The 22,599-nt window shown below is 33.7% G+C and overlaps 4 protein-coding genes across 4 annotated transcripts in view; 2 read left to right on the forward strand and 2 right to left on the reverse strand.

Moving 5' to 3' along the window:
• LOC126735779 (DNA polymerase epsilon catalytic subunit 1) overlaps positions 1 to 5,634 on the forward strand; it is a 55,128-nt gene extending 49,494 nt beyond the window's left edge. The window contains exons 27-33 of the mRNA XM_050439883.1: positions 262 to 406; positions 467 to 587; positions 645 to 892; positions 4,827 to 4,941; positions 4,996 to 5,137; positions 5,190 to 5,350; positions 5,411 to 5,634. Coding sequence (XP_050295840.1) covers positions 262 to 406; positions 467 to 587; positions 645 to 892; positions 4,827 to 4,941; positions 4,996 to 5,137; positions 5,190 to 5,350; positions 5,411 to 5,578 — 1,100 coding nt within the window. The 3' untranslated portion in view covers positions 5,579 to 5,634. The remainder of the gene's footprint in view (positions 1 to 261; positions 407 to 466; positions 588 to 644; positions 893 to 4,826; positions 4,942 to 4,995; positions 5,138 to 5,189; positions 5,351 to 5,410) is intronic.
• LOC126735782 (ATP synthase-coupling factor 6, mitochondrial) lies at positions 5,622 to 11,213 on the reverse strand. The gene is made up of 3 exons (XM_050439889.1): positions 11,073 to 11,213; positions 10,734 to 10,894; positions 5,622 to 5,918 (listed from the first exon to the last, which is right to left on the reverse strand). Exons 2-3 carry the CDS (start codon positions 10,892 to 10,894, stop codon positions 5,741 to 5,743), a joined length of 339 nt encoding a protein of 112 aa, XP_050295846.1. The 5' UTR covers positions 11,073 to 11,213; the 3' UTR covers positions 5,622 to 5,740.
• A 43-nt stretch (positions 11,214 to 11,256) lies between these two features.
• Positions 11,257 to 12,179, forward strand: LOC126735781 (transmembrane protein 208). Its single transcript, XM_050439888.1, has 4 exons — positions 11,257 to 11,416; positions 11,475 to 11,627; positions 11,683 to 11,819; positions 11,874 to 12,179. Exons 1-4 carry the CDS (start codon positions 11,411 to 11,413, stop codon positions 12,106 to 12,108), a joined length of 531 nt encoding a protein of 176 aa, XP_050295845.1. The 5' UTR covers positions 11,257 to 11,410; the 3' UTR covers positions 12,109 to 12,179.
• Positions 12,180 to 12,862: 683 nt separating this feature from the next.
• Positions 12,863 to 17,730, reverse strand: LOC126734858 (ubiquitin-related modifier 1). Its single transcript, XM_050438637.1, has 6 exons — positions 17,538 to 17,730; positions 13,517 to 13,624; positions 13,389 to 13,459; positions 13,118 to 13,199; positions 13,010 to 13,058; positions 12,863 to 12,955 (listed from the first exon to the last, which is right to left on the reverse strand). Exons 2-6 carry the CDS (start codon positions 13,549 to 13,551, stop codon positions 12,887 to 12,889), a joined length of 306 nt encoding a protein of 101 aa, XP_050294594.1. The 5' UTR covers positions 13,552 to 13,624; positions 17,538 to 17,730; the 3' UTR covers positions 12,863 to 12,886.
• Positions 17,731 to 22,599: the final 4,869 nt, after the last annotated feature.

A 22,599-nucleotide genomic window follows, 5' to 3' on the forward strand; every position in this document is an offset into this window, starting at 1 on the left:
AACTAATACATATTGTGCAAAATATCTAGGTGTTAGAAATCAGAGGTCTTGAAATTTTAAGATACAACCTGTTGTCACCCGTAAACCCTTGACAAGACCGGGATGTTTAAGAAACAATAAAGCTTTACAACCACTATAGTTAAGACAGTAATTATAAAGAAACGAAATGGTGATGTTCATGATGAAATGTTGGTTTAAGTTAAAATAAACGATTATATTCTAATGTTAAGAGATGAACCCATTAAACTCACCCATTTTTAGGTTGCATGATAATCTATGCGAACTTCAATAAAATAGTTGTATGCACCAAAAAGAAGACAGTCTCAGATGGACTGAACAGCGTGGAGTTCATCGTCAAAACCATAAGAAACAAGGAACTGTTCCATTCTATTGAGATCAGCTATAGGTAAACTAAAAAAATGTTTAATTTCTGATAATGAATATTTAATAATAATCATTTTTTTAGACGTTGCTGGGAATGTCTCGTATGGGTAGACCCGGCAAATTACGGCGGAATGCTTGGCAAAGCTCCCCAGGAACAAGAGGACCCCGAAATACAGACACAAGAGGATATAAACGATCCCGAAGTAAGTTTCTTTTTGAATTTTTTTTTTCAATTTTAATTCAAAATTTCCTGATAATAGCCGGTGATGAGCAGCCACTGGAACATAGCGGAGCAGCTACCCCAAAAGGCGGGCTGCAGACGCAGCTTCGAAGCCATAATGGCCAGTTATATTGGGGCGATTTACTTAAAATTAAAGGAAAATAAGGAGACTACTTTACCGACAGTCATGAGCCAGCCCACGTACGGATTGGGCAATCGGGACGACGTGGTGGAGTATGCTAAGCAATTGTTGGCTGGAGACGGAGAGGTCAGCCAACAGCTATTTCAGTAAGTTCGTGTAAAGTTGTGTGTTAATGTTTGGACTGTTATGCAATACCATCTTTAACTTATTAAAAAATAGGCTGTTATACAGTAGGAGTAATGAGGGATCTTTTTTGGGTCCAGTCTTGGCTACACAAGGACTCCCACAGGGTTCACCTTTGAGTACAATGCTGTTTAATATGTACATTTCTGATATTTTTCAGTTGGATCTGGGGAATGTTATTCTAATAGGATATGTGGATGATCTTGCACTCTTTATCAAAGTTATCTGTCTTTATCTGTGGTTACTATGGTGAACAGAATTAACTTTTCATTAAAAAAAAAAAAATGATTTTCTTAAAGTGAATAATCTAGCTATTTCAATTGATAAATGTGAGGCAATTTGGTTCACCAGAGGTATGCAAAATTTTGTTCTTTACACAGAAAGTATGTACAGGGTGTTACAAAATAAGAGGCTGCACCTTAAGAGTGTTTAAATTGTTAGGTAATTTTAAGAAGAAAAGTTCAAATAAAGCTATGTCCTAAACTCCTTAACTTTTGAGATGCAGACTGTTGTAGAACCAAATTTAAGAGACCCTCTATGAAATTTTTAAAAACTATTTAATACTAACATACCGTTAGACAGATACAGATGGTATACTGTAATGGTAAAATATGTATACATATGTTTAAAACATAAATAAATGTATTTTTTTTTTGCAAATAAATTGACCATGTTTTTATTTTTTTCTGCAGGCAATCGCGTGTTGGACAAAAAAAGTCAAGAAATCAAATTTGCCCTAAAATGAATAGGGTTTTATAAAAATAGTTTTTATTTTACAAGAAAATCAGTGGCATACATAATATTTAAAAAAAATATTTAGTCTTCGTTCTTGTACGGACCGCACTGGTTGAACTTCAAGAAAATCGCTACTTCAATAAATAGCTGTTGATACTCCGAGGGTGTGTTATAAATTTCATAAACATATCTAGGAAGTTAATAAGATCAAGAAACGATTTTTTTCTTAAGATTTTAACACCTTGTAACTCAAAAGTTTAAGACATAGAACTTTTCTTGCTCAAATCATTTATTGATTAACACCCTTAAGGATCAGCATCTTATTCTGTAACAACTTGGATAGAAAAAATATATCGAAATCATTATTCTAAAAGGACGTATTCCAGAAACCCAAAATTTTACAGGAGGTGAAAAAAACGTTTATTATTTTAAATATTCGGAAGAGGTTAGGTTTTTCATTTAGATACTCTGACAAACACAATCATAATTGTAATTATAAGTAAAAGACAAAATAATTTAAAAAAAGATATGACTAAATTATGAACAAAAAAGGGCCAGACAAATAAAATACCAACAATACGTAAAACTATGAAGTACCTAATGTGAGAGAGTAGGATCTTATTTCTTTGGTCTTATTTTTTTCAAATAATGAATTGGCAGCTTAATATATTTACATGGGCAGCCTTTACTTCCCTGAGAGTGATTTATTATTTTACTTACCTATTTATGTTTTTTTTTGTTTAAGTTAGAATGTTGCAATAGGTGGAAAATCTTCGCCAGTATTTTATAAGAAAAAAAGGAGATAACAACAGGTGCGGTTGTTTCTAAGATAAAAAGAAATCAATTAATATACTATTACTTTGCATAGCCTAACAGAACGTGGCAAATCCCATATAATTTTAATGTTGTGTAAATCTCAGTACTCGTTCAAAGATAGTAAAATATTCACAGGCAGTACTTTGAAATGCATTAAAAAGTTGCTTTAACTACTTGAAATTCAAGTGACTATTCCAGGCAGTTGAAATTTCCTCCAGGTGATTTCCTAGAAGAAATTGATGCTTTCAACTGCCTTGAAGTACCGGAAAATGGCTCTCAGTTGTTTTAACTACTTAAAACTCGAGTGATTATTCCACGCAGTTGAAACTTGCTCCAGGGAATTCCCTGGAAGAAATTGATGGTTTTAACTGCCTTGAAGTGCCGGAAAATGACTCTCAGTTGTCTGGACGTAATAAAATGTGACTTTCATTACTTCAGAATTGCTTCAAATGCCTTGAAAAGTTGCTTTAACTACTTGAAACTCAAGTGACTATTCCACGCAGTTGAAACTTCCTCCAGGCAATACTCTAGAAGAAATTGATGCTTTCAACTACCTTGAAGTGCTGGAAAATGACTCTCAGTTGTCTGGACGTAATAAAATGTGACTTTCATTACTTCAGAATTGCTTCAAATGCCTTGAAAAGTTGCTTTAACTATTTGAAACTCAAGTGACTATTCCAGGCAGTTGAAACTTGCTCCAGGCAATTTCCTGGAAGAAATTGATGCTTTCAACTACCTTGAAATACCGGAAAATGACTCTCAGTTGTTTGGACGTAATAAAATGTGACTTTCATTACTTCACAATTGCCTCAAATGCCTCGAAAAGTTGCTTTAACTACTTGAAACTCAAGTGACTATTCCACGCAGTTGAAACTTCTTCCAGGCGATTCCCCGAAAGAAATTGAGGCTCTCAACTGCCTTGAAGTACCGGAAAATGACTCTCAGTTGTCTGGACGTAATAAAATGTGACTTTCATTACTTCAGAAGTGCCTCAAATGCCTTGAACAATTGCTTTAACTGCTTAAAACTCAAGTGACTATTCCAGGCAGTTGAAACTTCCTCCAGCCAATTCCCTGGAAGAAATTGATGCTTTCAACTGCCTTAAAGTACCGGAAAATGACTCTCAGTTGTCTGGACGCAATAAAATGTGACTTTCATTACTTCTGAATTGCTTCAAATGCCTTGAAAAGTTGTTTTAACTACTTGAAACTCAAGTGACTATTTCAGGCAGTTGAAACTTGCTCCAGGCGATTTCCCGAAAGAAATTGATTATTTCAACTGCCTTAAAGTACCGGAAAATGACTCTTAGTTGTCTGGACATAATAAAATTACTTCCAAATTGCTTCAAATGCCTTGAAAAGTTGCTTTAACTACTTGAAACTCAAGTGACTATTTCAGGCAGTTGAAACTTGCTCCAGGCAATTCCCTGGAAGAAATGGATGCTTTCAACTGCCTGGACTTATCAAAAAAGGACTTGTTTTGAAAGATTCAAAAGGTAAAATTAGAAATTTAAGAATATTTAAAAAATTAGTCTTGGAGATGCAAGGATTCAAGTGCCAACACGTTGCAATTGGATTTTTAAATCCAAAATTAAAAAAAAAATAGGCTATATCAAATTAAAAAATTATCCTCGGCATCACCAGTTTTCTAGCACAACTTTTCTGATTTTGTATTACGTTGTGATATTTCGTTTAAAAAACACCAAGTTTGTGCTTAAAAAAAATGCTCTAAAAAATTTTTAAATACGTCACTGACTTTTATGTAAAAATATCTATTATAAGCAGTTTTCATTTTTTTCCTATCTTATACAGGGCCTGAGAAGTAAAGACATCTCAAAATGTAAACATTTTTGTTTAAGCCCTGTATTTCAGCAACAAAAGTATAGTTGGAATATTTCTGTTTTTAGCTTTAAAAGTTTCACAAAAAAGTGGTACAGGGTCGGGAAAACCGCAAAGCTATATCTAAACTAAGTGTATATCTATAAAAAATGACATAGATACCCTGCAATCTCATCCACAATGGGACACAGTGTACTTACTAGCTACTTATAATTGTATTTTGTACCAGTTAGTGAGTTTGATCTTGTTATTTGCTCTATTATCTATCAATATTTTAATAATTGTCTTATTATGAGAATTTATTTCATGTTGGACAATAAAACTTTGAATTGGAATGAAAATCTAAAGGAAGGAGCCAACTTTAATCTTCTTACAATATACTACTTAATTTAATTTTTTTAAGTCAGTCTTTAAGTAGTACAATGTATTACTGATTTCACTTGGTCTATTTACCTTATCCAAAGTAATAGGTACATTTATAATTCAACTATTTGCATTTTTATTGCAGAATAACGGAAAAACTGCACACTATTTTACCAAGGGAACCTGACCGCAGCAGCGGCGCACTCAACTTTGTAAAGTCGATATGTCACATTTTAGGTCTAGATCCTGCAGTGGAAGAAGTAACATCCCGAACATTCAATAATGCTTTTATACTGAAAATCTCGTAATTTCAGGAAGTGGATCACTTAAGAAGCAATTTACTGAGACTCATCGGGGTGGGGGAGTTTTCCGAAAAAGCCACATGGGTGGACACCACGGTGTCCTACGTAGTCCCACAAATAATTTGCCGAAAGTGCAATCATTGTCGTGATATCGGTATGTTTCCATCGTAAAACTTAAAAAGGGTGTTTTAATAATCTGTTTTTAGACTTAGGAAGGGATCCGTATAGGACGGATCACTGTTGGAACTGTCCCAATTGTAACTCGCCATACAACAGCTCGGAAATCGAAACGTTTCTATTAGACACCGTGTCCAAGAAGTTCTTGGCTTACAATTTGCAGGACTTGCAGTGTAAAAAGTGTGGGCAGGTGGGAAAAGTGTAAATTCCCCAATTCACAATGGACTTATGTTTTTTCTTCGTTTTTTAGATTAAAATGGAAAGGCTGAACAAACATTGCCAATGCGCCTCAGACTTCAGATGTCTCATCTCCCGAAAAGATCTGATTAAGCTGCTGAACACATTTTTGGAGTTGGGCAATAAGTTTTCTATGCCTGTATTGGCTGAAACTGTAGAGAGAATCTTAAAAATGACATAAAAACTGTGATTTTCTTTTTAATGAAATAAGCTTAATAAAACAATTTTAATTTTTTACAGGGTAGTTTATTTTAAGAAAACCTCTCTGCATTACAGGCTTTAATAACTAAAAAAAAATTTAAACAATAATGTAAATTAAATACAACATTTTTAGTTTAATAATCTACTTAGACTCGGCAACGTCCATATTGATGGGGTCCAGGACGGGGTCTTGGAACTTCAGGTCAGGGAATTTCGTCATGTCAACCCCTGGGGCTCCACCGTATTGTTTGGTGACTTTTTCTAATTCTTGTTTAAGCTCCTTCTCGAGTTGCGGAGTTGGTTCTACTAAATTTTTCCCACTAAAATCAAAGGAAAATATTTATTTATTCAGCTACATATTGAAAATTCATAATATTATTATAAATGTTGGTTAAATATTCCTCTAGATGCCTAGCAACTGTATAGGAGGAAAAAGGGTGTACAATTTCTACCAGATTTCCATTATTAGTATTATAGTGTTATTTATACAACCTATATATTTAATAAAAAAGAGCACTCGCAGAGACAAACAAATTAAAGAACTCTTTATACTTTAGCCCAAAACTGAAATAAACTGCTCATAATTATTTACTATACAACATTGATCTTTTCCCAGACTCACTAAAGCTTATGGGAATAATAAGTTGCCGATTATCTAAATTATTGCCCGATTTATTCTTGTATTATGGATATGATGTGTTTCATGTAGTGTTTAAAAAAAACCGTTTTTTTTTTAAATCGGAAAAAAAACGTTTTAATTGGAAAAGTTGCTTTTTTCGTGTTTTTTTTATAGCTAGCTATAAATGAAATTTTGACCTCCAAAGTTGTCATTTTGACCACTAGATGCCTATATTAATTATACAAAACGTATAGTATAGTATAAAATTGATTGTTGCAAAAAACTTTAACTGCTGTTTATTCAAACTCAAAATCACATTTTACGGATACCACTTCAGCTTTGAAACCCTCATATTTATTAATGTGTAGAAGAGAAACAATAACAAATCAGTTTATTTTTTACTATTATTGGAATCGAGTATCGACAACATATTTATTTCAATAACGTAGTACTGCTCCTTAGTTGCTCTTTTGATTTATTTACTGAAGGAGTTTATGAACTTTCAGATAATTGCAAAAATAATCTGACAATCAATTTGTTATTATTGTGTTAAAAGTGTTGTGGCGGTTATTGTAGCTAAGTTTTTCATATTTTTAAACTGTACTGCTAAAGAATATTACTGAAACTGTAAAATAAACCCAAAAGTACACTAAATTTTATGTAAGGTTATGTTTACTTTTCTACACAGTTTAAGAGGAGAGAACCATATAGCATTTTTTTTGTTTCCTAATAAATCTAATATTAAAATTATTATTATTTTAAATATTGGATTTGGATGTGTAGATTAAATTATAGAATCTTAATAATTTTTTTTTAATGGAATGGTAACAGAATATGGCATTATTTTAATTTTTTTTTTAATTTTAGCCACAAGATGCCTAGGCAAAAGTTAGACGTTTGGAAATATTATAAGACTACTAAAAGTGGTGAAAACAAAAATAAAGTAATTTGCAAGTTTTGCTAACAGACCTATTCGTTTCCAGATGGTACGCGAATGAGCAACCACTTATAAAAATGTTTGAAGTGTCCAGAGAAAATTAAGGAATCACTAGGCTCAATGTCTGCACAGGATGATGACTGTATTTGAGTTTTAATGCGCATTCTTTGCATCATATTTACTTCATTTTAGGTAAGCTCAATCGTGGGTCTTGTAGTAATGTTGATGTTTATGAAGATGCTGATAAGGAAAATGCTGGAGGCGGCGACAACAATAATTTAGGTGATGATGATACAAACATTGACATGGAAGTTGTGGATATTGATACGAGCCTTACATCGCCATCGACAAGTTCATTTAGTACTTTAAGTGGTGTTGATGTTGATGCTGGAGGCAGCACTGGAAACGTTAAGGACATTAATGTTGTGACCGGCAGGAAAATTATTAAACACTCAAGCATAATATCATTCACAGATCGAATCTCAAAGAAGGAGCAAATATCAGCAGATGCCGCCTTTGCAAGAGCTATTTGTGCTGGGGCCTTACCGCTTTCCATTTTTTCTGAAAACCCTTTGTGGAATGTCGCATTTAATATTTTGCGGCCATCCTATAAACCACCGAACTTACATAGTTTACGGAAACCATTACTAGAAGCAGAATATGCTCGTATTATGAAATTAGCCGAAAAGAAGGTTCAGAACTCTCAATGTTTAACTCTCATATCAGACGGTTGGACTAATATTCGTGGAGATGGAGTAGTAAATTTTCTTTTAGCCACCCCCGATGTTGTATTGTACAAATCCATTGAGCCCGGAGAAAATAGAGAAACTGGACAATATATTGGGCAACAATTCGTTAATGTTATTAATCATGTTGGTCAGATCTGAGTTTCCTCACATCTTTACGATCGGATGTGTTGCTTACGGGCTCAGTTTATTAGCAAAAGACATTATGAGGATTCCTCGGCTATCGGATTTAAGAAATAAGGCTAAAACGGTTGCAAATAACATTAAAAACAAACGAGTCTCCCTTGCAGTATTTCGCAAAAAACAAAAGGAAAAGAATGGAAATAAAGCCGTTGCTTTAAAAATGCCAAATCCAACCAGATTTGCAGGAGACGAGATTCTTTTCAGCTCCTTAAAACTTAACAAAGCTGCCTTACAAGAAACTGTAATTTCGGAAGACGTCAAAATAGAAGATTCAGTACGAAGAGAAATCCTTGGCGATACGTTCTGGCAAGATATTACTTTAGCAGGAGAACTTCTGCTAAAGTAATATATTGCCAGGGGTATAAAAGTTTTAGAGGGAAATTCTCCTAATTTATCACTTGTTCCAAGAGTGTTAATGGACATAAAAGTTCAAACAATCAATTGCCTAAAAAGGCATTCATTCAGTAATAAATAGCAGTATTTCAAATACTATACTGAAACAAAAAGAATTGACTTTTGCTGTAAGAATCTACACAAGGCCGCTTATTTTGTAGATCCTCGATTTAGAGGAGAGGGTCTTTCAGACGAGGATTGCCTGGACTGCCTTGAAGTTATTAAACATATTTCAAATCATATTGATCTACCAGCTGATAAGGTGATTGCCAACGCGGCTATGTATAAATCAAAATCAGGTTTTTACGGAAGACCAATTTTGTGGGAAGTTGCAAGTCAAAACGATTGTGATCCAGTATCATGGTGGAAAGGTCTCTGTGCAAATCAACTACTGCAACCAATAGCAATCATTGGCAGCCTCTGAAAGAAACTGGTTAACATATCAACTTATTCACTCAAAAAAAAGAAGTCGATTTGTTTTTGAAGGTGGTAGACAATGGTACAGTGAAAACATCTTGTCGGACTTGCATTATTTAATGTAACACGACGTTTCGGTTGGTAAGTATCTCCAACCGTTATCCGTAAACTGTTCAGTTTAGAAGAAATCGATTGTTAGGTAAACGAGTGGAAAAATTAGAAGCCGGCTTTACAGAAAGGAGAAAATGAGGTAAGTTTTTTTAACAACGTTTATTTGTTATAAAAGCCCAATCGTAATCTCAAATATATTGACCTGTTGTGAGTCGTGCTTGTGTCGATTTACACTGAAAAAAAAATAAAAAAGTGCATGTGGGGCAAAAGTTCGCGCGTCCTTTTACCCCATGAAGTTTTGTAACCCATTATCTTGTTTTTAGGGACTACAAAAGAAAATCAGAGCGCACGCCCATCACGCCACAAATTCTTAATCGAGCTAAGCAGCTGATCCAAAATGGTTTATCCAAGCGCCAAGCTGCTTCATAATTAGAAATTTCAGAAGGTGGCCTAAAAAAGCGACTAAAAGTGGATTGTGGGGTTCAGCAGTTAGGTCGATTTAAAAAGGTATTTACGATAGAACTTGATAATGAACTCGCAGAACACGCAAAAACCCTGGAAAAAATATTCTATGGCCTAACTTTTAAAAGCTTGCGACAAATAGCTTTTCAGTTTGCTGAAGCTAACAACATAAATCATCCTTTTTCTCGTGAAAAACAGATGGCTGGGAATGATTGGGCCTACAGTTTTCTTGAAAGGCACCGTATGTCTCTAAGAACACCATCAAAGACCAGTGTAGCTAGAATGATGGGCTTTAATAAAGTACAACTGGACAGGCACTTTTCAAACCTTAAAGTTCTCTGGGAGAAGCACCAATTTGGGGTTTCCAGAATGTTTAACATGGATGAAAATGGTCTGTCAATGGTTCCTAATAAAACACCCAAAAGGTAAAAAATTAATCGGCAAAGTCTCTTTTGCTGATCGAGGACAAACTGTTACTGTTGTGTGCTGCATGTCGGCATCTGGAGCTTATGTTCGGCCAGCTATAATAATTACCCAAAAAAGACGTAGACAAGAACTTCTTAATGGCGCCCCCCCAGACTCTCTGCTATTGACATCAGATTCTGGATATATTAATGGACCCCTATTTTTGGAGTGGCTGAAGCATTTTACAAAACACGTAAAGCCATCAGAAGAGAACCCGATCCTTCTCATTCTAGACAATCATTTGTATCTAAATGCCGTTTTGTTTGCCCGAAATCACAATAGATATGTCTGAAATTACTTATTTTATTATCTCTTCTAGATTTAAAAATTGATGTTATAGATATACTGTAAATGCTTTAGAAACATTTCTAGTCTTAGAAATTATATTTATTATATAACATGTTAATGGTTTAAGCAGTTAAATATGAAGGTCTTTTATCACTGATCTTTTCCTGTTTTTTTATACTGGTTAATGCATTTAGATATTATTTCATATATTTACCTCGGATTGTTTCTATTGTCATCAATTTTTGTCTTTTAAAAAAAAATTTGTTGATTAATTACTTTTTTTATATAATATTATGATATGACTTATATTCTATTTATTTTTTTTCAGTAAAATGTCTTAGTTGCTGTTTTTAACTTTACCTCTTTGTTTATAAATGGAGTTTAATATCCAGAGGGTTAATTTTGTTGCATAGTTAAGACAAAACTAAAAGTTTAATATTATAAGAGTTATTTTATTAACGTAATAAGTTAGAATATTTTACCAAGAAATAAATTTATTAACTTATGACCTTACTTGTTACTTTTCTGCTTGTATTCCCTGATTTTGTCGACGAACAGTTGCTGAATGGGATCAGTGGCCTTTTGCAAACAAGGGGCCAAAACTCCAATGTTACGGCTGTGAACTGCAGACCTCGCAGAGCTCCTCAGGTTGTTTAGGATCTGGTAGGAGAGCATCTACAAAGAGAAAAATGGGGCCAAACTGATTTTGAGGTTAGGCAGTGAAATTATGTAATCCCTATTTGACTTTGGAGCATTCAGGTTTAATTAATTAATAACCGTGAGGAGGGGGGGAAAGGCAATGTTTAAGTATTATTTAAGTTTTTTAGGACCACTTTTAAATAATTTAATTTACCTTAAATCAATTGGGAATTGTACGAAATCGAGAACCCTTCGCACTGCAAAAAATTCTGACACCAACAAAATGAAATGGTGAAGGCGCTAGGGTGACATTGACACATGTCATCGTCATTTTAAGGTTATGTAAGACTGTCATGGGCACGTATTTAACATAACCTTAAAAAAACAGCTGATTTTGACATTTTTATTGTAATCTTGTGTTGACGTGGAACCCTGTTGGAGAAAGTTTTTTTTGAATTTACCATTAGTTTGGCAATTAATTAATTACCATATTTAACGCGGGTGATGAATGAAAGTGCATAAAATCTCGTGTAAACCGTCCTCAGCATAGCCATGGCTGTAGGTTTGCATCGTTTTTATCAATAATCATATTAGCTAACTCAGAAAATTATTTCAGCCCTCACAGAAAAGTACCAAACAAGCCACCAAAGGATCCAAACAAATTGTGGAGGACAATAAGGCCACTTTAAGCTTCTACAGAAATATGGCTATGATTGCTAATGGGTTTTCTTTAGCTATTTTGGTCTTTTACAGCTCCACTATAAATATTGTAAGATATATAATATTATTGATTACCATGAATTTCAATGGCCACTTTGTTGTAGGTTTTGTATTTGTTTTCCATAGCAGTATACATTGGAGCATATCAATTTATGGCATATATGGCCAGGTCTAAATATTCAGAGACTGGACAGCTTTTGGATAGTGGAACTGATTTAAATATGGAAGGTGGCATAGCCGAGTAAGTGAAAAGAGGGTTTTCCGATTATTTTCTGTTTAATTAATTTTTTTTTAGAAATGTAAAAGACGTAATAATCCTTACTGCAGCATGTCAAGTATTGGCAGCCATAATTTCAAACTATTTTTGGCTGTTATGGCTGTTGGCTCCTGTGAGAATAGCTTGGATTATATGGAAAAACATTTTGTCCCCATACTTTTTCCAATCAGCTCCAGAGACTGATCCACAAATGGATGACAAAAAAATGAAAAAAATGGAGAGAAAGCAAAAACGAATGGCCAACTTCAGGTAGCTTTAATAGGACAAACTTCGAATGTGTGTTAGTGTATGTGTGGTAAATTATAAAAGTTTTTTTTGTTCCCACTTTTGTGTTTTATTTAAATAAATAACTGTTTAGTTTGCATATCAGTTAACATGCATAGAAGGCAGGCAATGGCCTAATTATTTACAATAATAGAAAATAATTAGTGTCAAAAACTGAATGGGTCCAATTGGTGTTCACATAGTGTGAATGCCCATGAAATTACTTGTTTTATTTTTAAATTGGTACTTGTGCGGTTAAGATGTTAAACAGAATCAGTGATTTTGATCATAGGGTAAGTACTTATAAGTCATTTAATTTATGCAATGTTTAAATTATTGGTTTATATAGATAGGTCATTCATATGGTCCAAGCACCATTTATATACAAGAAAGGAAGATTCCTGTTCCTTATTTTGTGCCCACCAGTCAAACTCCTGACTGTAATATGGCTAAAGATTCACATTCTTATAGACACATGATGCCATTTCACTTCTTTTTCCCTTTAACCCTTTTAGGTAAGCATTAGTTTAGTATACTCATTTTAGAATATGTTAATTTTTCTAAACATTTCAGGCACTTTTCTGCTATTTTCCCTACTAACTTTAGGGCTTTTCCTGCTATTGGATAGAACTAGATTTACATCGGTAGTAACTGGACGAATTCAAGACCAAAACTCCTTAAAATCTTTGGAGAAAATGGTCCTTAAGGGCATCCAAGACTATGATAAATTAAATAAAGGATAGTTTTATATACAAAAATGAATATATTTATCCTCCATGTAAAGTAGATATAAACATAATGGTGTCTTGTGGTTTTATAATATAGTTTGTTGTGTCCTAAAAAATAAATGTTCTAAACAATTTTATATTCTTAGAGGTTTTATTATGTACCATTAGCTCCCAGTCAGTGTCATTTACGAGTACTAAAATGCCTGGTCTCCTAAAAAGACAAAATTATTGAGACTCAGAGTCTAAATGGTTAGATGGGGCATATCTTACACAGAGCTGCCTTGTAAAAATAAATCTGGGCGTTCCTTAAGGAGATTATCTTTTAGCCATATTAGAAGGTTTCCTATAGTCCCTAAAATTTATTTTTTCTATCCTAATAAGGCTTTGAACCTAACTATGTACTACAATCTATAGAGAACTAATTTTACAAACAGACTATGCATTTCTTGTATAAAGAAACATTTAAAAAGACCTGATGATGCTTTAGTTTGGTACGAAACATGTGTAAATCCACATATAAAAAGCCCATTAGGGAACTTACAGGGTGTCTCCTTATGAGGCAACTGAACCTCATATTTCTTTTTGTTGTCGAACAATAATTCTGCTCCACCACTGGAATTAATAATAAATTAACTTGACGGACTAAGCACTTAATGATGACTATTTTACCCAAATTCGATTTGTATGTCCAACGTTTTATTCATTTTTGCTTAATTTTTTAACAATTTCTTAACTTGCCTGTTTTTGAGGTTATGTTCCTAGAAAACAAAATTATAGGTTATGAATAGGGTTGCCGATCCTGTATCGATATTTTTCAGTATCGATCTTTTTAGTCAAAAAGATCGATTTTTTAAATCGATTATTTTTTTTAGAATTAAATCGAAAATCGATTCTTTTAAGTGAAAATCGATTTTTATTTAGATATTTTATTAAATCTAAAAAATATCGAAATCGTACTAACAAATTTTTTCGGTATTTTGTGGTGCTAGACGAGCAATTTTAATAAACAAATGACTGCCTTCATGACGTTCATAGTTCATACATTACATAGTGATAACGCACCATCATTGGTCTGTCAAGTCTTTTTATAACAGGGGAATCCCAGGCTAGCATAGCCGTCAGCCAATCAGTATGTAGTTACGTTAAGGCTTACAGCTGATACAGTTCTTGTGAAATGTTTTGTACCAATGTAGACGTCGCGTGATGAGTTAGTCAAGTTAGTGTTTATTGGCTGAACTGCAGTTTAAATACGTTTTGTGGTAAGTACAACTTTTTCTTATATTGTTATTTGAATCTGCGGCATATATAAACAAGGAATGGTAATCACGAATTATGATTATTAAATGTTTAAAATTTACATCGCTGGCGGCTGCTCCATAACCTATAAAACTATATTATTAAGTTATATATATTTATTCGATTTATTCTCTATTTGTTTATGTTTATTTCATGTTTCAAGCATTGACCGGCTTTATCTCAATAAGGTTATAGGATCCTATGGTGTAGGGTAGGCGTAGTGATTAGTATTGTAAAATTACGCATTTTCTTACAAAACAGTCTGTTTTTTTTAAGGTCCTTGACAAGTGTCAAAATGTGAGTTTAAAAGTTTCGAAAAAAAAACCTTAGATAAAGAAAGAGAGTCGCCGCTGCCAAACGGTAAAATTTTTGTATAAAAAATTTAACACGCATGACATATGGATGTTACGGGTCCTCTCTCTCTCTCTCTTTACTTGTCTAAGAAAAAAACTTTTAAGCTCAAAAGTGGAATTTACCTTGGTGAGTTCTTCAAACCGGTCAATATTATAAAATAAATAATTATTCATTAAAGTTTAATAAAATCATGGCAAATATAGGGGTAAACGGTCGAGTTATGTCATAGCAGATTATTTAATTTTCTGAGTTGTTTATCAGGATCAGTAATGCCAATATTTCGACACAAAATTTGACACATGTCTGATATTTTAACGCAATATTTAATATCAAAATGTAAAAGTGATCACGGTAAAATGCTATTTCATATTATTATTTTTAGATAAATATCTATGTGAATTGACATCAAGATGCCGAAAATAATGAAGAAAAGTAATGCCTGGAATTTTTTTATTAAGACTGAAAATGGCGGTAAATGCAAATTGTGCCTCAAAGAGTTTAAGTCGTCTGGCAACACCACCAACCATTTGAAAAGAGCTCACAAAAATGTGGTTCCAGTTCCTTGTGCGAAGTCTAGTGTTGCTGTCCCCAGCAGTTCTACTGTTACCCTAAATAAGAATGACACGACATCTTCGAGCTCGAAGCAGGAACAGGAGTGTACTGACACAGACACAGATTTAGCCCATGCAGACACTCTTTCAGAAGTTTCTACTAAATCTCAATATAATTTTTTACCTGAAGCTCCAGGGAGTAGTAGTATTAGTAATATTAATATTAGTAATAGTTCTAGTTCTGCGTCTTTTGCCAAAACTCATAAAAGGCAAAAAAGAATCGACGAATCGTTTTTAGACTTAGTGTCACTTTCAGAGGGTGGTGATAAATTTAATAAAATAACAAATGCGCTGATTTTTATGATCGCTAAAGATAATATGTCAATTAATACGACAGAAAAAATAGGTTTTCAGTATTTTTTAAAGACTGTCGCTCCTCATTATAATATTCCTGAAAGGACCAAAATTTCGGGTTTAATTGATGAAAAATACAAATGTTTGTCCACACTTATGAAAAACAAAATAAATGTTGTTAGATATTTTAGTGTGACCATCAGATGTGTGGACAGATACATTAAATACTCGCAGTTTTATGGCAGTAACTCTCCATTTTATTGAGGAAACAAAATTAGTTGATTTAACTATTGCGTTGGAAGAACTCTCTGACAGACATACGGGGGAATATTTATCTGAACGACTTAACTCTATTTTTAATTCCTGGAATATACCTCTTGAGAAAATTTCGGCTATTATTACTGATAACGGAGCAAATATAGTGAACGCAGTGCACCGGTTACTGGAAAAGCGTAAGCATTTGCCATGCTTTTCTCATACGCTTAATCTTGTATCTCAAAAAATATGCACATCAGATAATATTGCACCAGTTATACTAAAGGTAAAAGAAATAGTAACTTTTTTCAAACATAGTGTCTTGGCATCTGATCAATTACGAAATATAAGTAACCTCAAACTATTGCAGTCGGTTCCAACCAGGTGGAACTCGACCTTGTTTATGCTGAAAAGATTTATAGAAATATCTGATTCTATCAGTACTATTTTATTAAAACATAAGAATTCCCCAGCCATGGTAAACGCGAAAGATCCAAATAATAAACGAAGTAATTGCAGCTCTGCAACCAATAGAAGCAGTATCTACAGAGATATGTGGGGATCATTACATTACTATCAGCATGGTGATCCCGATGGTTAATTGTTTGGAAAAAAAACTTTTAAGTCTACAACCTGAAACAGATACGGGAAAAGAATTTAAGAGGATCACAGTTACTGAAATATCTAAAAGATTTGGCGATGTGGAAGCAAATGCACTGTTAGGGATTTCAACTCTGTTAGATCCCAGATTTAAGAGACTGCATTTCCAAAAACCATTATTATTGGCTCAATGGATAAATCGCATTAAACATTTATTGGCAGAAAATACTTTTACGAAGTCCGAGCACTCAGAACCTGAACCTGTTAGTCCTATTACAACAAAAAATACTTCTGAAAATGTTAAAGATATAGATAATATCTGGACTTTGCATGATCAGCTAGTCCAACAAAATATACAGCAAGGGGAAGGGGCCGAAAGTAGCTTCGTCAATGAACTGCAACAATATTTAAAACAGCCGATTATTCCAAGAACATCAGATCCGTTAGAGTTTTGGAAAACTCATAAATGTATCTACCCAAAATTGACGGCAACCGCCTTAGAACATTTTTCAATAGTAGCGACGTCAGTGCCGTCAGAGCGCCTCTTTTCTAGGGCTGGACATATTTTAGATCCATCTCGTAATAAACTGTCAAGCAAGCGATTTTCCCATATTCTTTTTTTAAACTCCCTAGATATTAGTCATTGGAATTTATAAAAAGATAATTATTTTTACTTTTTATTTTTATGAAATACTCCATTTCATTACTATAAAGTTTAATTTTTAATTTTCTTTGTTCCTTGCGTTACTGCGAGTACTAGTACTCCGAGTTATTTTTAGGTCTTAGGAATTTATATAAAGCTTTAAGTTTTAATGTAAGAACTTAGAATGTAAACATTTATTTTTTTTTGTTATTTGTGTTAAACTTGAAATTTTAAATAAAAGTTTGTTTCGCAAATCAAGTAAGTGTTTATTTTATTAATTGTAACCATTACATATACTATATCTTAATAACTAACTCTAATTAAGAATCTAGTAATATATATTCCTAATTTTATCTTTTATTTAATAATAATACATAATTAGCGATTGTTTTTTCAGTAAACATAAACAACTAAACCACGCATGTAAGTTTATGCGTAACCCATAAAACGTAAATAAATTGGGCCGATTATTCGATATTCGTTAATGTTAAGATTGCTAAGCGACAAAGAAAAGATCAGAGATCGATTTTTAAAGAATCGATTCTTTTCTCTCTGATTTAATCGTAGATCGATTTTACCGGTTTCGATCTAGATCGATCCCGGAAATCGATATTTTTCTACAAGATCGGCAACCCTAGTTATGAATACCTCTTTTGGAGGTTACTGGACTAATGGAGTCTCAATCAATCAGGTATTTTTGAGCCAAAAAAAATGTGTTTTTATTAAAATAATCTCGCAAGTTTAAAGCACAATAATTTATTTACGTATTTTACTTAAATTTAAATTATTATTAACCGATTCCAAGCGATCTATCGGCTTTAACCGCGGTTAAGCCCTTGGTTCACCTTTATAACATAACCAATCGTGTCCGCTTGGACGTGTTTGGTTGAAGTAACTTCGTAATTTGTCAGCTGTCACTATCATCATTTTGTTTGTTTTTAAATAATACCCCAGACTCCCAGACGCCAGTAATATTATATGTAATTAGTTCTTAAACATAAATATCAAAAAAGAACACTTATTAGCCATAATAAATTTTGTGTCATCTTGTTTGTTTTTATTTTTTCCCGCACTTATTTCAATATCTTTGACATTTGACGTTTAGAAAACAGCTCCGGGCGTGGGTAATTACTGTTCCAAATTGATGACGTATAAAGGGCTAATTGGTGACGTCACGTATCTCAAGCGGTTATAACCGCTTGGACGTGTTTGGTTAATACCATTTAGGAACGACGGTAATTACCGGTAGACCGCTTGGAATCGGTTATAATAAATAAACAATAATGTTGACATTTGAATATGTCAGTGTGACAGCTGTCAATTAATGACAGAACTGTGATAATATCTTAAGGTGTATTCGAACTTGCAACCAAGGGGTGGGACTAAGAATAATATAGGCGCGCATTTCAATTTTAAAAGGTAAATAACTTTTTCGTATAATTGACGTATACATTTAATTGCTGATAAAAAATATGTTGTTTGCTGCTGATTTTTCTTCCAAACAAAATAAGGAAATAAAAATTACTGCGGTCAATTATGCCACTTTTTACAAAATAATTTATTCAATCTTTCGTTTACTCCTTGTGATTTAAATTAAGGTCACCGAAGGCTACTTACGCTGTTCGCATTTACTTCGATCGACAGGTTTGCACTTTTTTAATTGGTTTTTGCAATGTTAGAAAAGTTGCGAAAAAATCAGGTTTCATGAAAAACAACTATAAAGAAAGACGGCGCATTAATCTCGGAACGGGATAATTAATTTGTTTGTTCAGTTAAGTAATGACTAAAGAAATAAAAGATTGTTTATTTAGCTTAATTAATAATAATAATTTAATTAGGAGCCATAATCGCTTCTCCCTCGCTCACCGTATCTTTTGACATATATGACAGTTATTCAAAATGGCGTATGGACGCCATCTGAGACCAAAAGTACAAAGTATATAGATATTAAACAGTTAGATAACGAAAGTCTTCTGATAGCCTTGGATTAGATCGTTTTATGTGAACGCCAGTTACGGAACTAGGAAGTCAATGTCAGAATATTGGTATTTTGTGGGTGGATATATTGTTGGACATGTGCTTAATAACCCGGCCACCTGTCAAATCGAATGTTCTTCGAGATGGTGAACGTAAATTCCTGTATATATATATATAAGTGAACTTGTTGTTGCGGTTTTGATTTTTTTTTAAATTGATACCTTGGAATTTCTTATAAGAATTTTATTTAAATATAGGTTTTTATTGGTATAAGGAGTTGGAGCTTCTTGGCATATTCTACCTAAGAATAATTTGTTAATATGTGTCAAATAATGAATAATCAAAAATGTATTATTTCATTATAAAATTGTTTAGTGACTTATATTCGGACCTTCTTAAAGGATACATGATGTAATTATTAATAAAATATTTAAAATGTAAATTTTCACAGTTGGCTCATGCTGTATATTTCATATTGCAACACGTCAACTTCGAAACGCTTGACGGTTAAGTGTGCGAGTGCGAGCGAGATAGTCTATAACCCAACTTAATTCTATTAAATTTACAACGTCAAACTAGACCAATTGTAAACGTCGCTTTGTGGTAAAAAAAAAGGCTTTTTATGTTTCTAGTATTGATGTTAACGCTTTTTTTCGTTAATGTCGTTTTAAGATAATTTTTTAAAATAAAATTTCCATGCATGCAGCATAATTAAATTTTTAGATGTCACGTCATACAGTCAGAGGTACCTTTGATGCAGTTGCATGAATGGGATGCTTATGCATGCGTGGAACAAGGATCGATATATTATTATGTTATATAGTGGACCATTAGTTTGTTGTGAAAATCATGGAGATTCTGGACATTCAGTGATGTTGGTCTGCTGTATTTTAATGCCTCTTGGCTAGTTTACATACGTCAAAGGATACATCTTATATAAATATTTTTATTCTCATTTTTAACGCTTGGCTAATAATAACCCAAATTGCAAAAAGTCACGAATGTCAACTTCAAAACAATTAAGTGTACGCGTGCGAGTGAGAGGGATAATAACTCAACTTAATTACGGGGCAAATTATAGCGATAAACGTCAAACTGGGCCATGTTTAATGGTAGATTTTTGGTATAAAAAAGGTTTTTTATCATCTGGTACCTGCCTATATAGAAAGTTTAAAGGTTCTAATATTGATATTGACCTTTTTTTTCAAAATTGCAGCGCAATTCGATTTTAGTATGATACGACAAACTATCAGAGGCGACTTTGCGGTGGCATAGATTGTATCTTTTTGCAATGGGTGGAACAAAGACGGACATATTTAGAGTACCGTCATCTGGGGTGAATTCGGACAGTAGGGGAGAATTCGGACATAATGCGTTTCTGCGCAAGAATATTCCTGTTGGTAACATTGTTTAGATTTTCACGTCAGTCGACGTTTAGACACGACTAAGTATGCATGTAGTTCATGTATTCACAGTGTAAAAACAATTCAATTGTGTATTCATTTATGACTTCAAATATTTGTTTATGTTTTGCCTTTTCTCTATACAAAGAAGCTTCTGGTGGGAGAATTAGAAAATATTTGAATGTGCATTTTTTAACAATAGTTGAAAAGTATTATATAAACAACAATTTAGCATAAAAACATTGTGACTTTTGACCTTGGTTTTTTCGTTTAGGGGATTAACTTTAAAATTTGTCACTAGGTGGGGTGAATTCGGACAGCCATGCCACGTAAATATGTGAAGAAACTCGGTGTCCAGTTTATGAACTATACGCCAGAGACCTTGGAACGGGCCCTAGAGGATGTTCGACGGGGCAGAAGATCTATTCGTGATGCTTCAGAAACATATATGATTCCGAAATCAACCATCAGCGATAAGCTAAAAAATAAGCACAGCAAAAACAAGGTGGGCAAACTGCACTCTCGGCAGAGGATGAAAGATTTTTGACAGAGGGAATTCAAAAATTTGGTGAATGGGGCTTTCCCCTCACACGATCCGATATACATGTTGTCAAGAGCTATTTGGATCGTAAGGGAATGAGGATAGCGAAGCTCCGAGATAATATGCCAGTGCAAGAGTGGTTTTATTATTTTTTGAATCGAAACAAGCGTCTAACTGAGCGACTCGCACAAAACATTAAACGTGTCAGAGCAAACGTGGATAGAGAAACTATTGTGGAATATTTTTCGAATTTGAGGGACGCACGTTGGAGGGAGTGCCAGATACGAACATCGTCAATTACGATGAAACTAACATGAGTGATGACCCGGGTCGTGTTAAAGTGTGTGTCGTAAAGGCTCAAAACGAGCGGAGAGAATAATGGATTGAAGTAAAAGCAGCATCTCTATCATGATGGCTATTTCTGCATCTGGCCAATTACTACCGCCTTACACAGTTTATAAAGCTACACATTTATATCCCACGTGGGTGGAAGGCGCTTTCTACAACCGTACAAAAAGCGGATGGTTCGACGGGCCCACCTTTGAAGACTGATTTGATAAGATTGCGTTGCCTTATTTGAAAAATCTCCAATGCCCAAAAATAATAATAGGCGACAATCTGTCAAGCCATGTGTCTTTACATGTTCTTGAGGAATGTGAAAGATTTAATATAAGATTCGTTCTATTTCCGCCAAATTCCACGCACCTTCTTCAACCCTTAGACGTGGCATTTTTTTCCCCATTGAAGATGAAATGGCGGGCTGCATTAACAGATTGGAAATTACAAAATAAGGGATGTATTCCTAAATCAGAGTTTCCCAGAGTTTTTAAAACCACATTAACTGCCATGGATTAACCTACAATGCAGCAAACCATCAAGTCGGGATTTCGAGCAATCGTGGAATCTTTCCCTTGAATCCGGAGATAGTGTTAAACAAAATTCCAGTTCCAAACGCTGAAGATGATGTTCTTGATTAATGGTCTGAAACGTTCGTTGGCTTACTTCAAGATAAACGATTTACTGAAGAACCGACGCGTAGAAGAGGCAAAAAGCTCAATGTGGCTCCCGGAAAAGCTATACAATATCCAAACAGAAGGATCTCTTCTTCATCATCAGATTCATCATATGAACTAAATCTGTCAAATGAGGATAAAGCCGATGAACGATTTGATGGTGAAAGCGAAAAAGAAAATGAACTTGATGGAGAAAATAATCAAAACGGAAATAATAACGAAGTCCAGGGTGCTTTTGAGGATCCAAAAGCCGCAATTATAACAACTGACACCTATGTAGTAGTAAAATTGACCAACTTAAAAACAATAAAAAACTATGTCGCCTGTGTCAAGGAAGTTTTGGATCAAGATACATATATCGAAAAATTCATCCATTATCCCAAAGATGCTGGTCATACACTTTTATAAAAGGTAAAAAACACGAAATCTACAGCATCACAAATACATTTAATAAAATAACGAAGGTTACATGTTTCGCTCGACTAGAGCATCATCAGACCTAAACAATATTTAAAATTATGTAACCCGAAAAAAGGAGAATTCAACAAAAACTTACCATAACATACACAAAACACCTAATATTTAAGTAAACAAAGATTACAATAAAGTGGCACTATCTATGTACAAAGAACTCAACTAAACAATCAAATCACTTTATACATTTTAGAAATCTAACCATCATTTAAGAGTCTAGAACTACTTGAGGTTATTAAAAACTAGGTGGATATCAAAATCAAACCTTTCATTAACACAGGACAGATCTGG

The sequence above is a fragment of the Anthonomus grandis genome, chromosome 4 (genome assembly GCF_022605725.1).
Source record: "Anthonomus grandis grandis chromosome 4, icAntGran1.3, whole genome shotgun sequence".
Classification (NCBI taxonomy): domain Eukaryota; kingdom Metazoa; phylum Arthropoda; class Insecta; order Coleoptera; family Curculionidae; genus Anthonomus; species Anthonomus grandis.

Bases quoted from the DNA above. Each gene is read 5' to 3' on its own strand.
- LOC126734858 (XM_050438637.1), bottom strand. From the start codon at position 13,551: ATGAATAAAACGTTGGACATACAAATCGAATTTGG. The intron at 13,460-13,516 runs GTAAAATAGTCA...TATTAATTCCAG, and splicing joins GACATACAAATCGAATTTGG to TGGTGGAGCAGAATTATTGT. The intron at 12,956-13,009 runs GTACATAATAAA...TTTATTTTTTAG, and splicing joins ACACTGACTGGGAGCTAATG to GACACAACAAACTATATTAT.
- LOC126735781 (XM_050439888.1), top strand. The intron at 11,628-11,682 runs GTAAGATATATA...ACTTTGTTGTAG, and splicing joins ACAGCTCCACTATAAATATT to GTTTTGTATTTGTTTTCCAT. The intron at 11,820-11,873 runs GTAAGTGAAAAG...ATTTTTTTTTAG, and splicing joins ATGGAAGGTGGCATAGCCGA to AAATGTAAAAGACGTAATAA.
- LOC126735782 (XM_050439889.1), bottom strand. From the start codon at position 10,894: ATGCTCTCCTACCAGATCCTAAACAACCTGAGGAGCTCTGCGAGGTCT. The intron at 5,919-10,733 runs GTAAGGTCATAA...CTTTGATTTTAG, and splicing joins TACAAGCAGAAAAGTAACAA to TGGGAAAAATTTAGTAGAAC.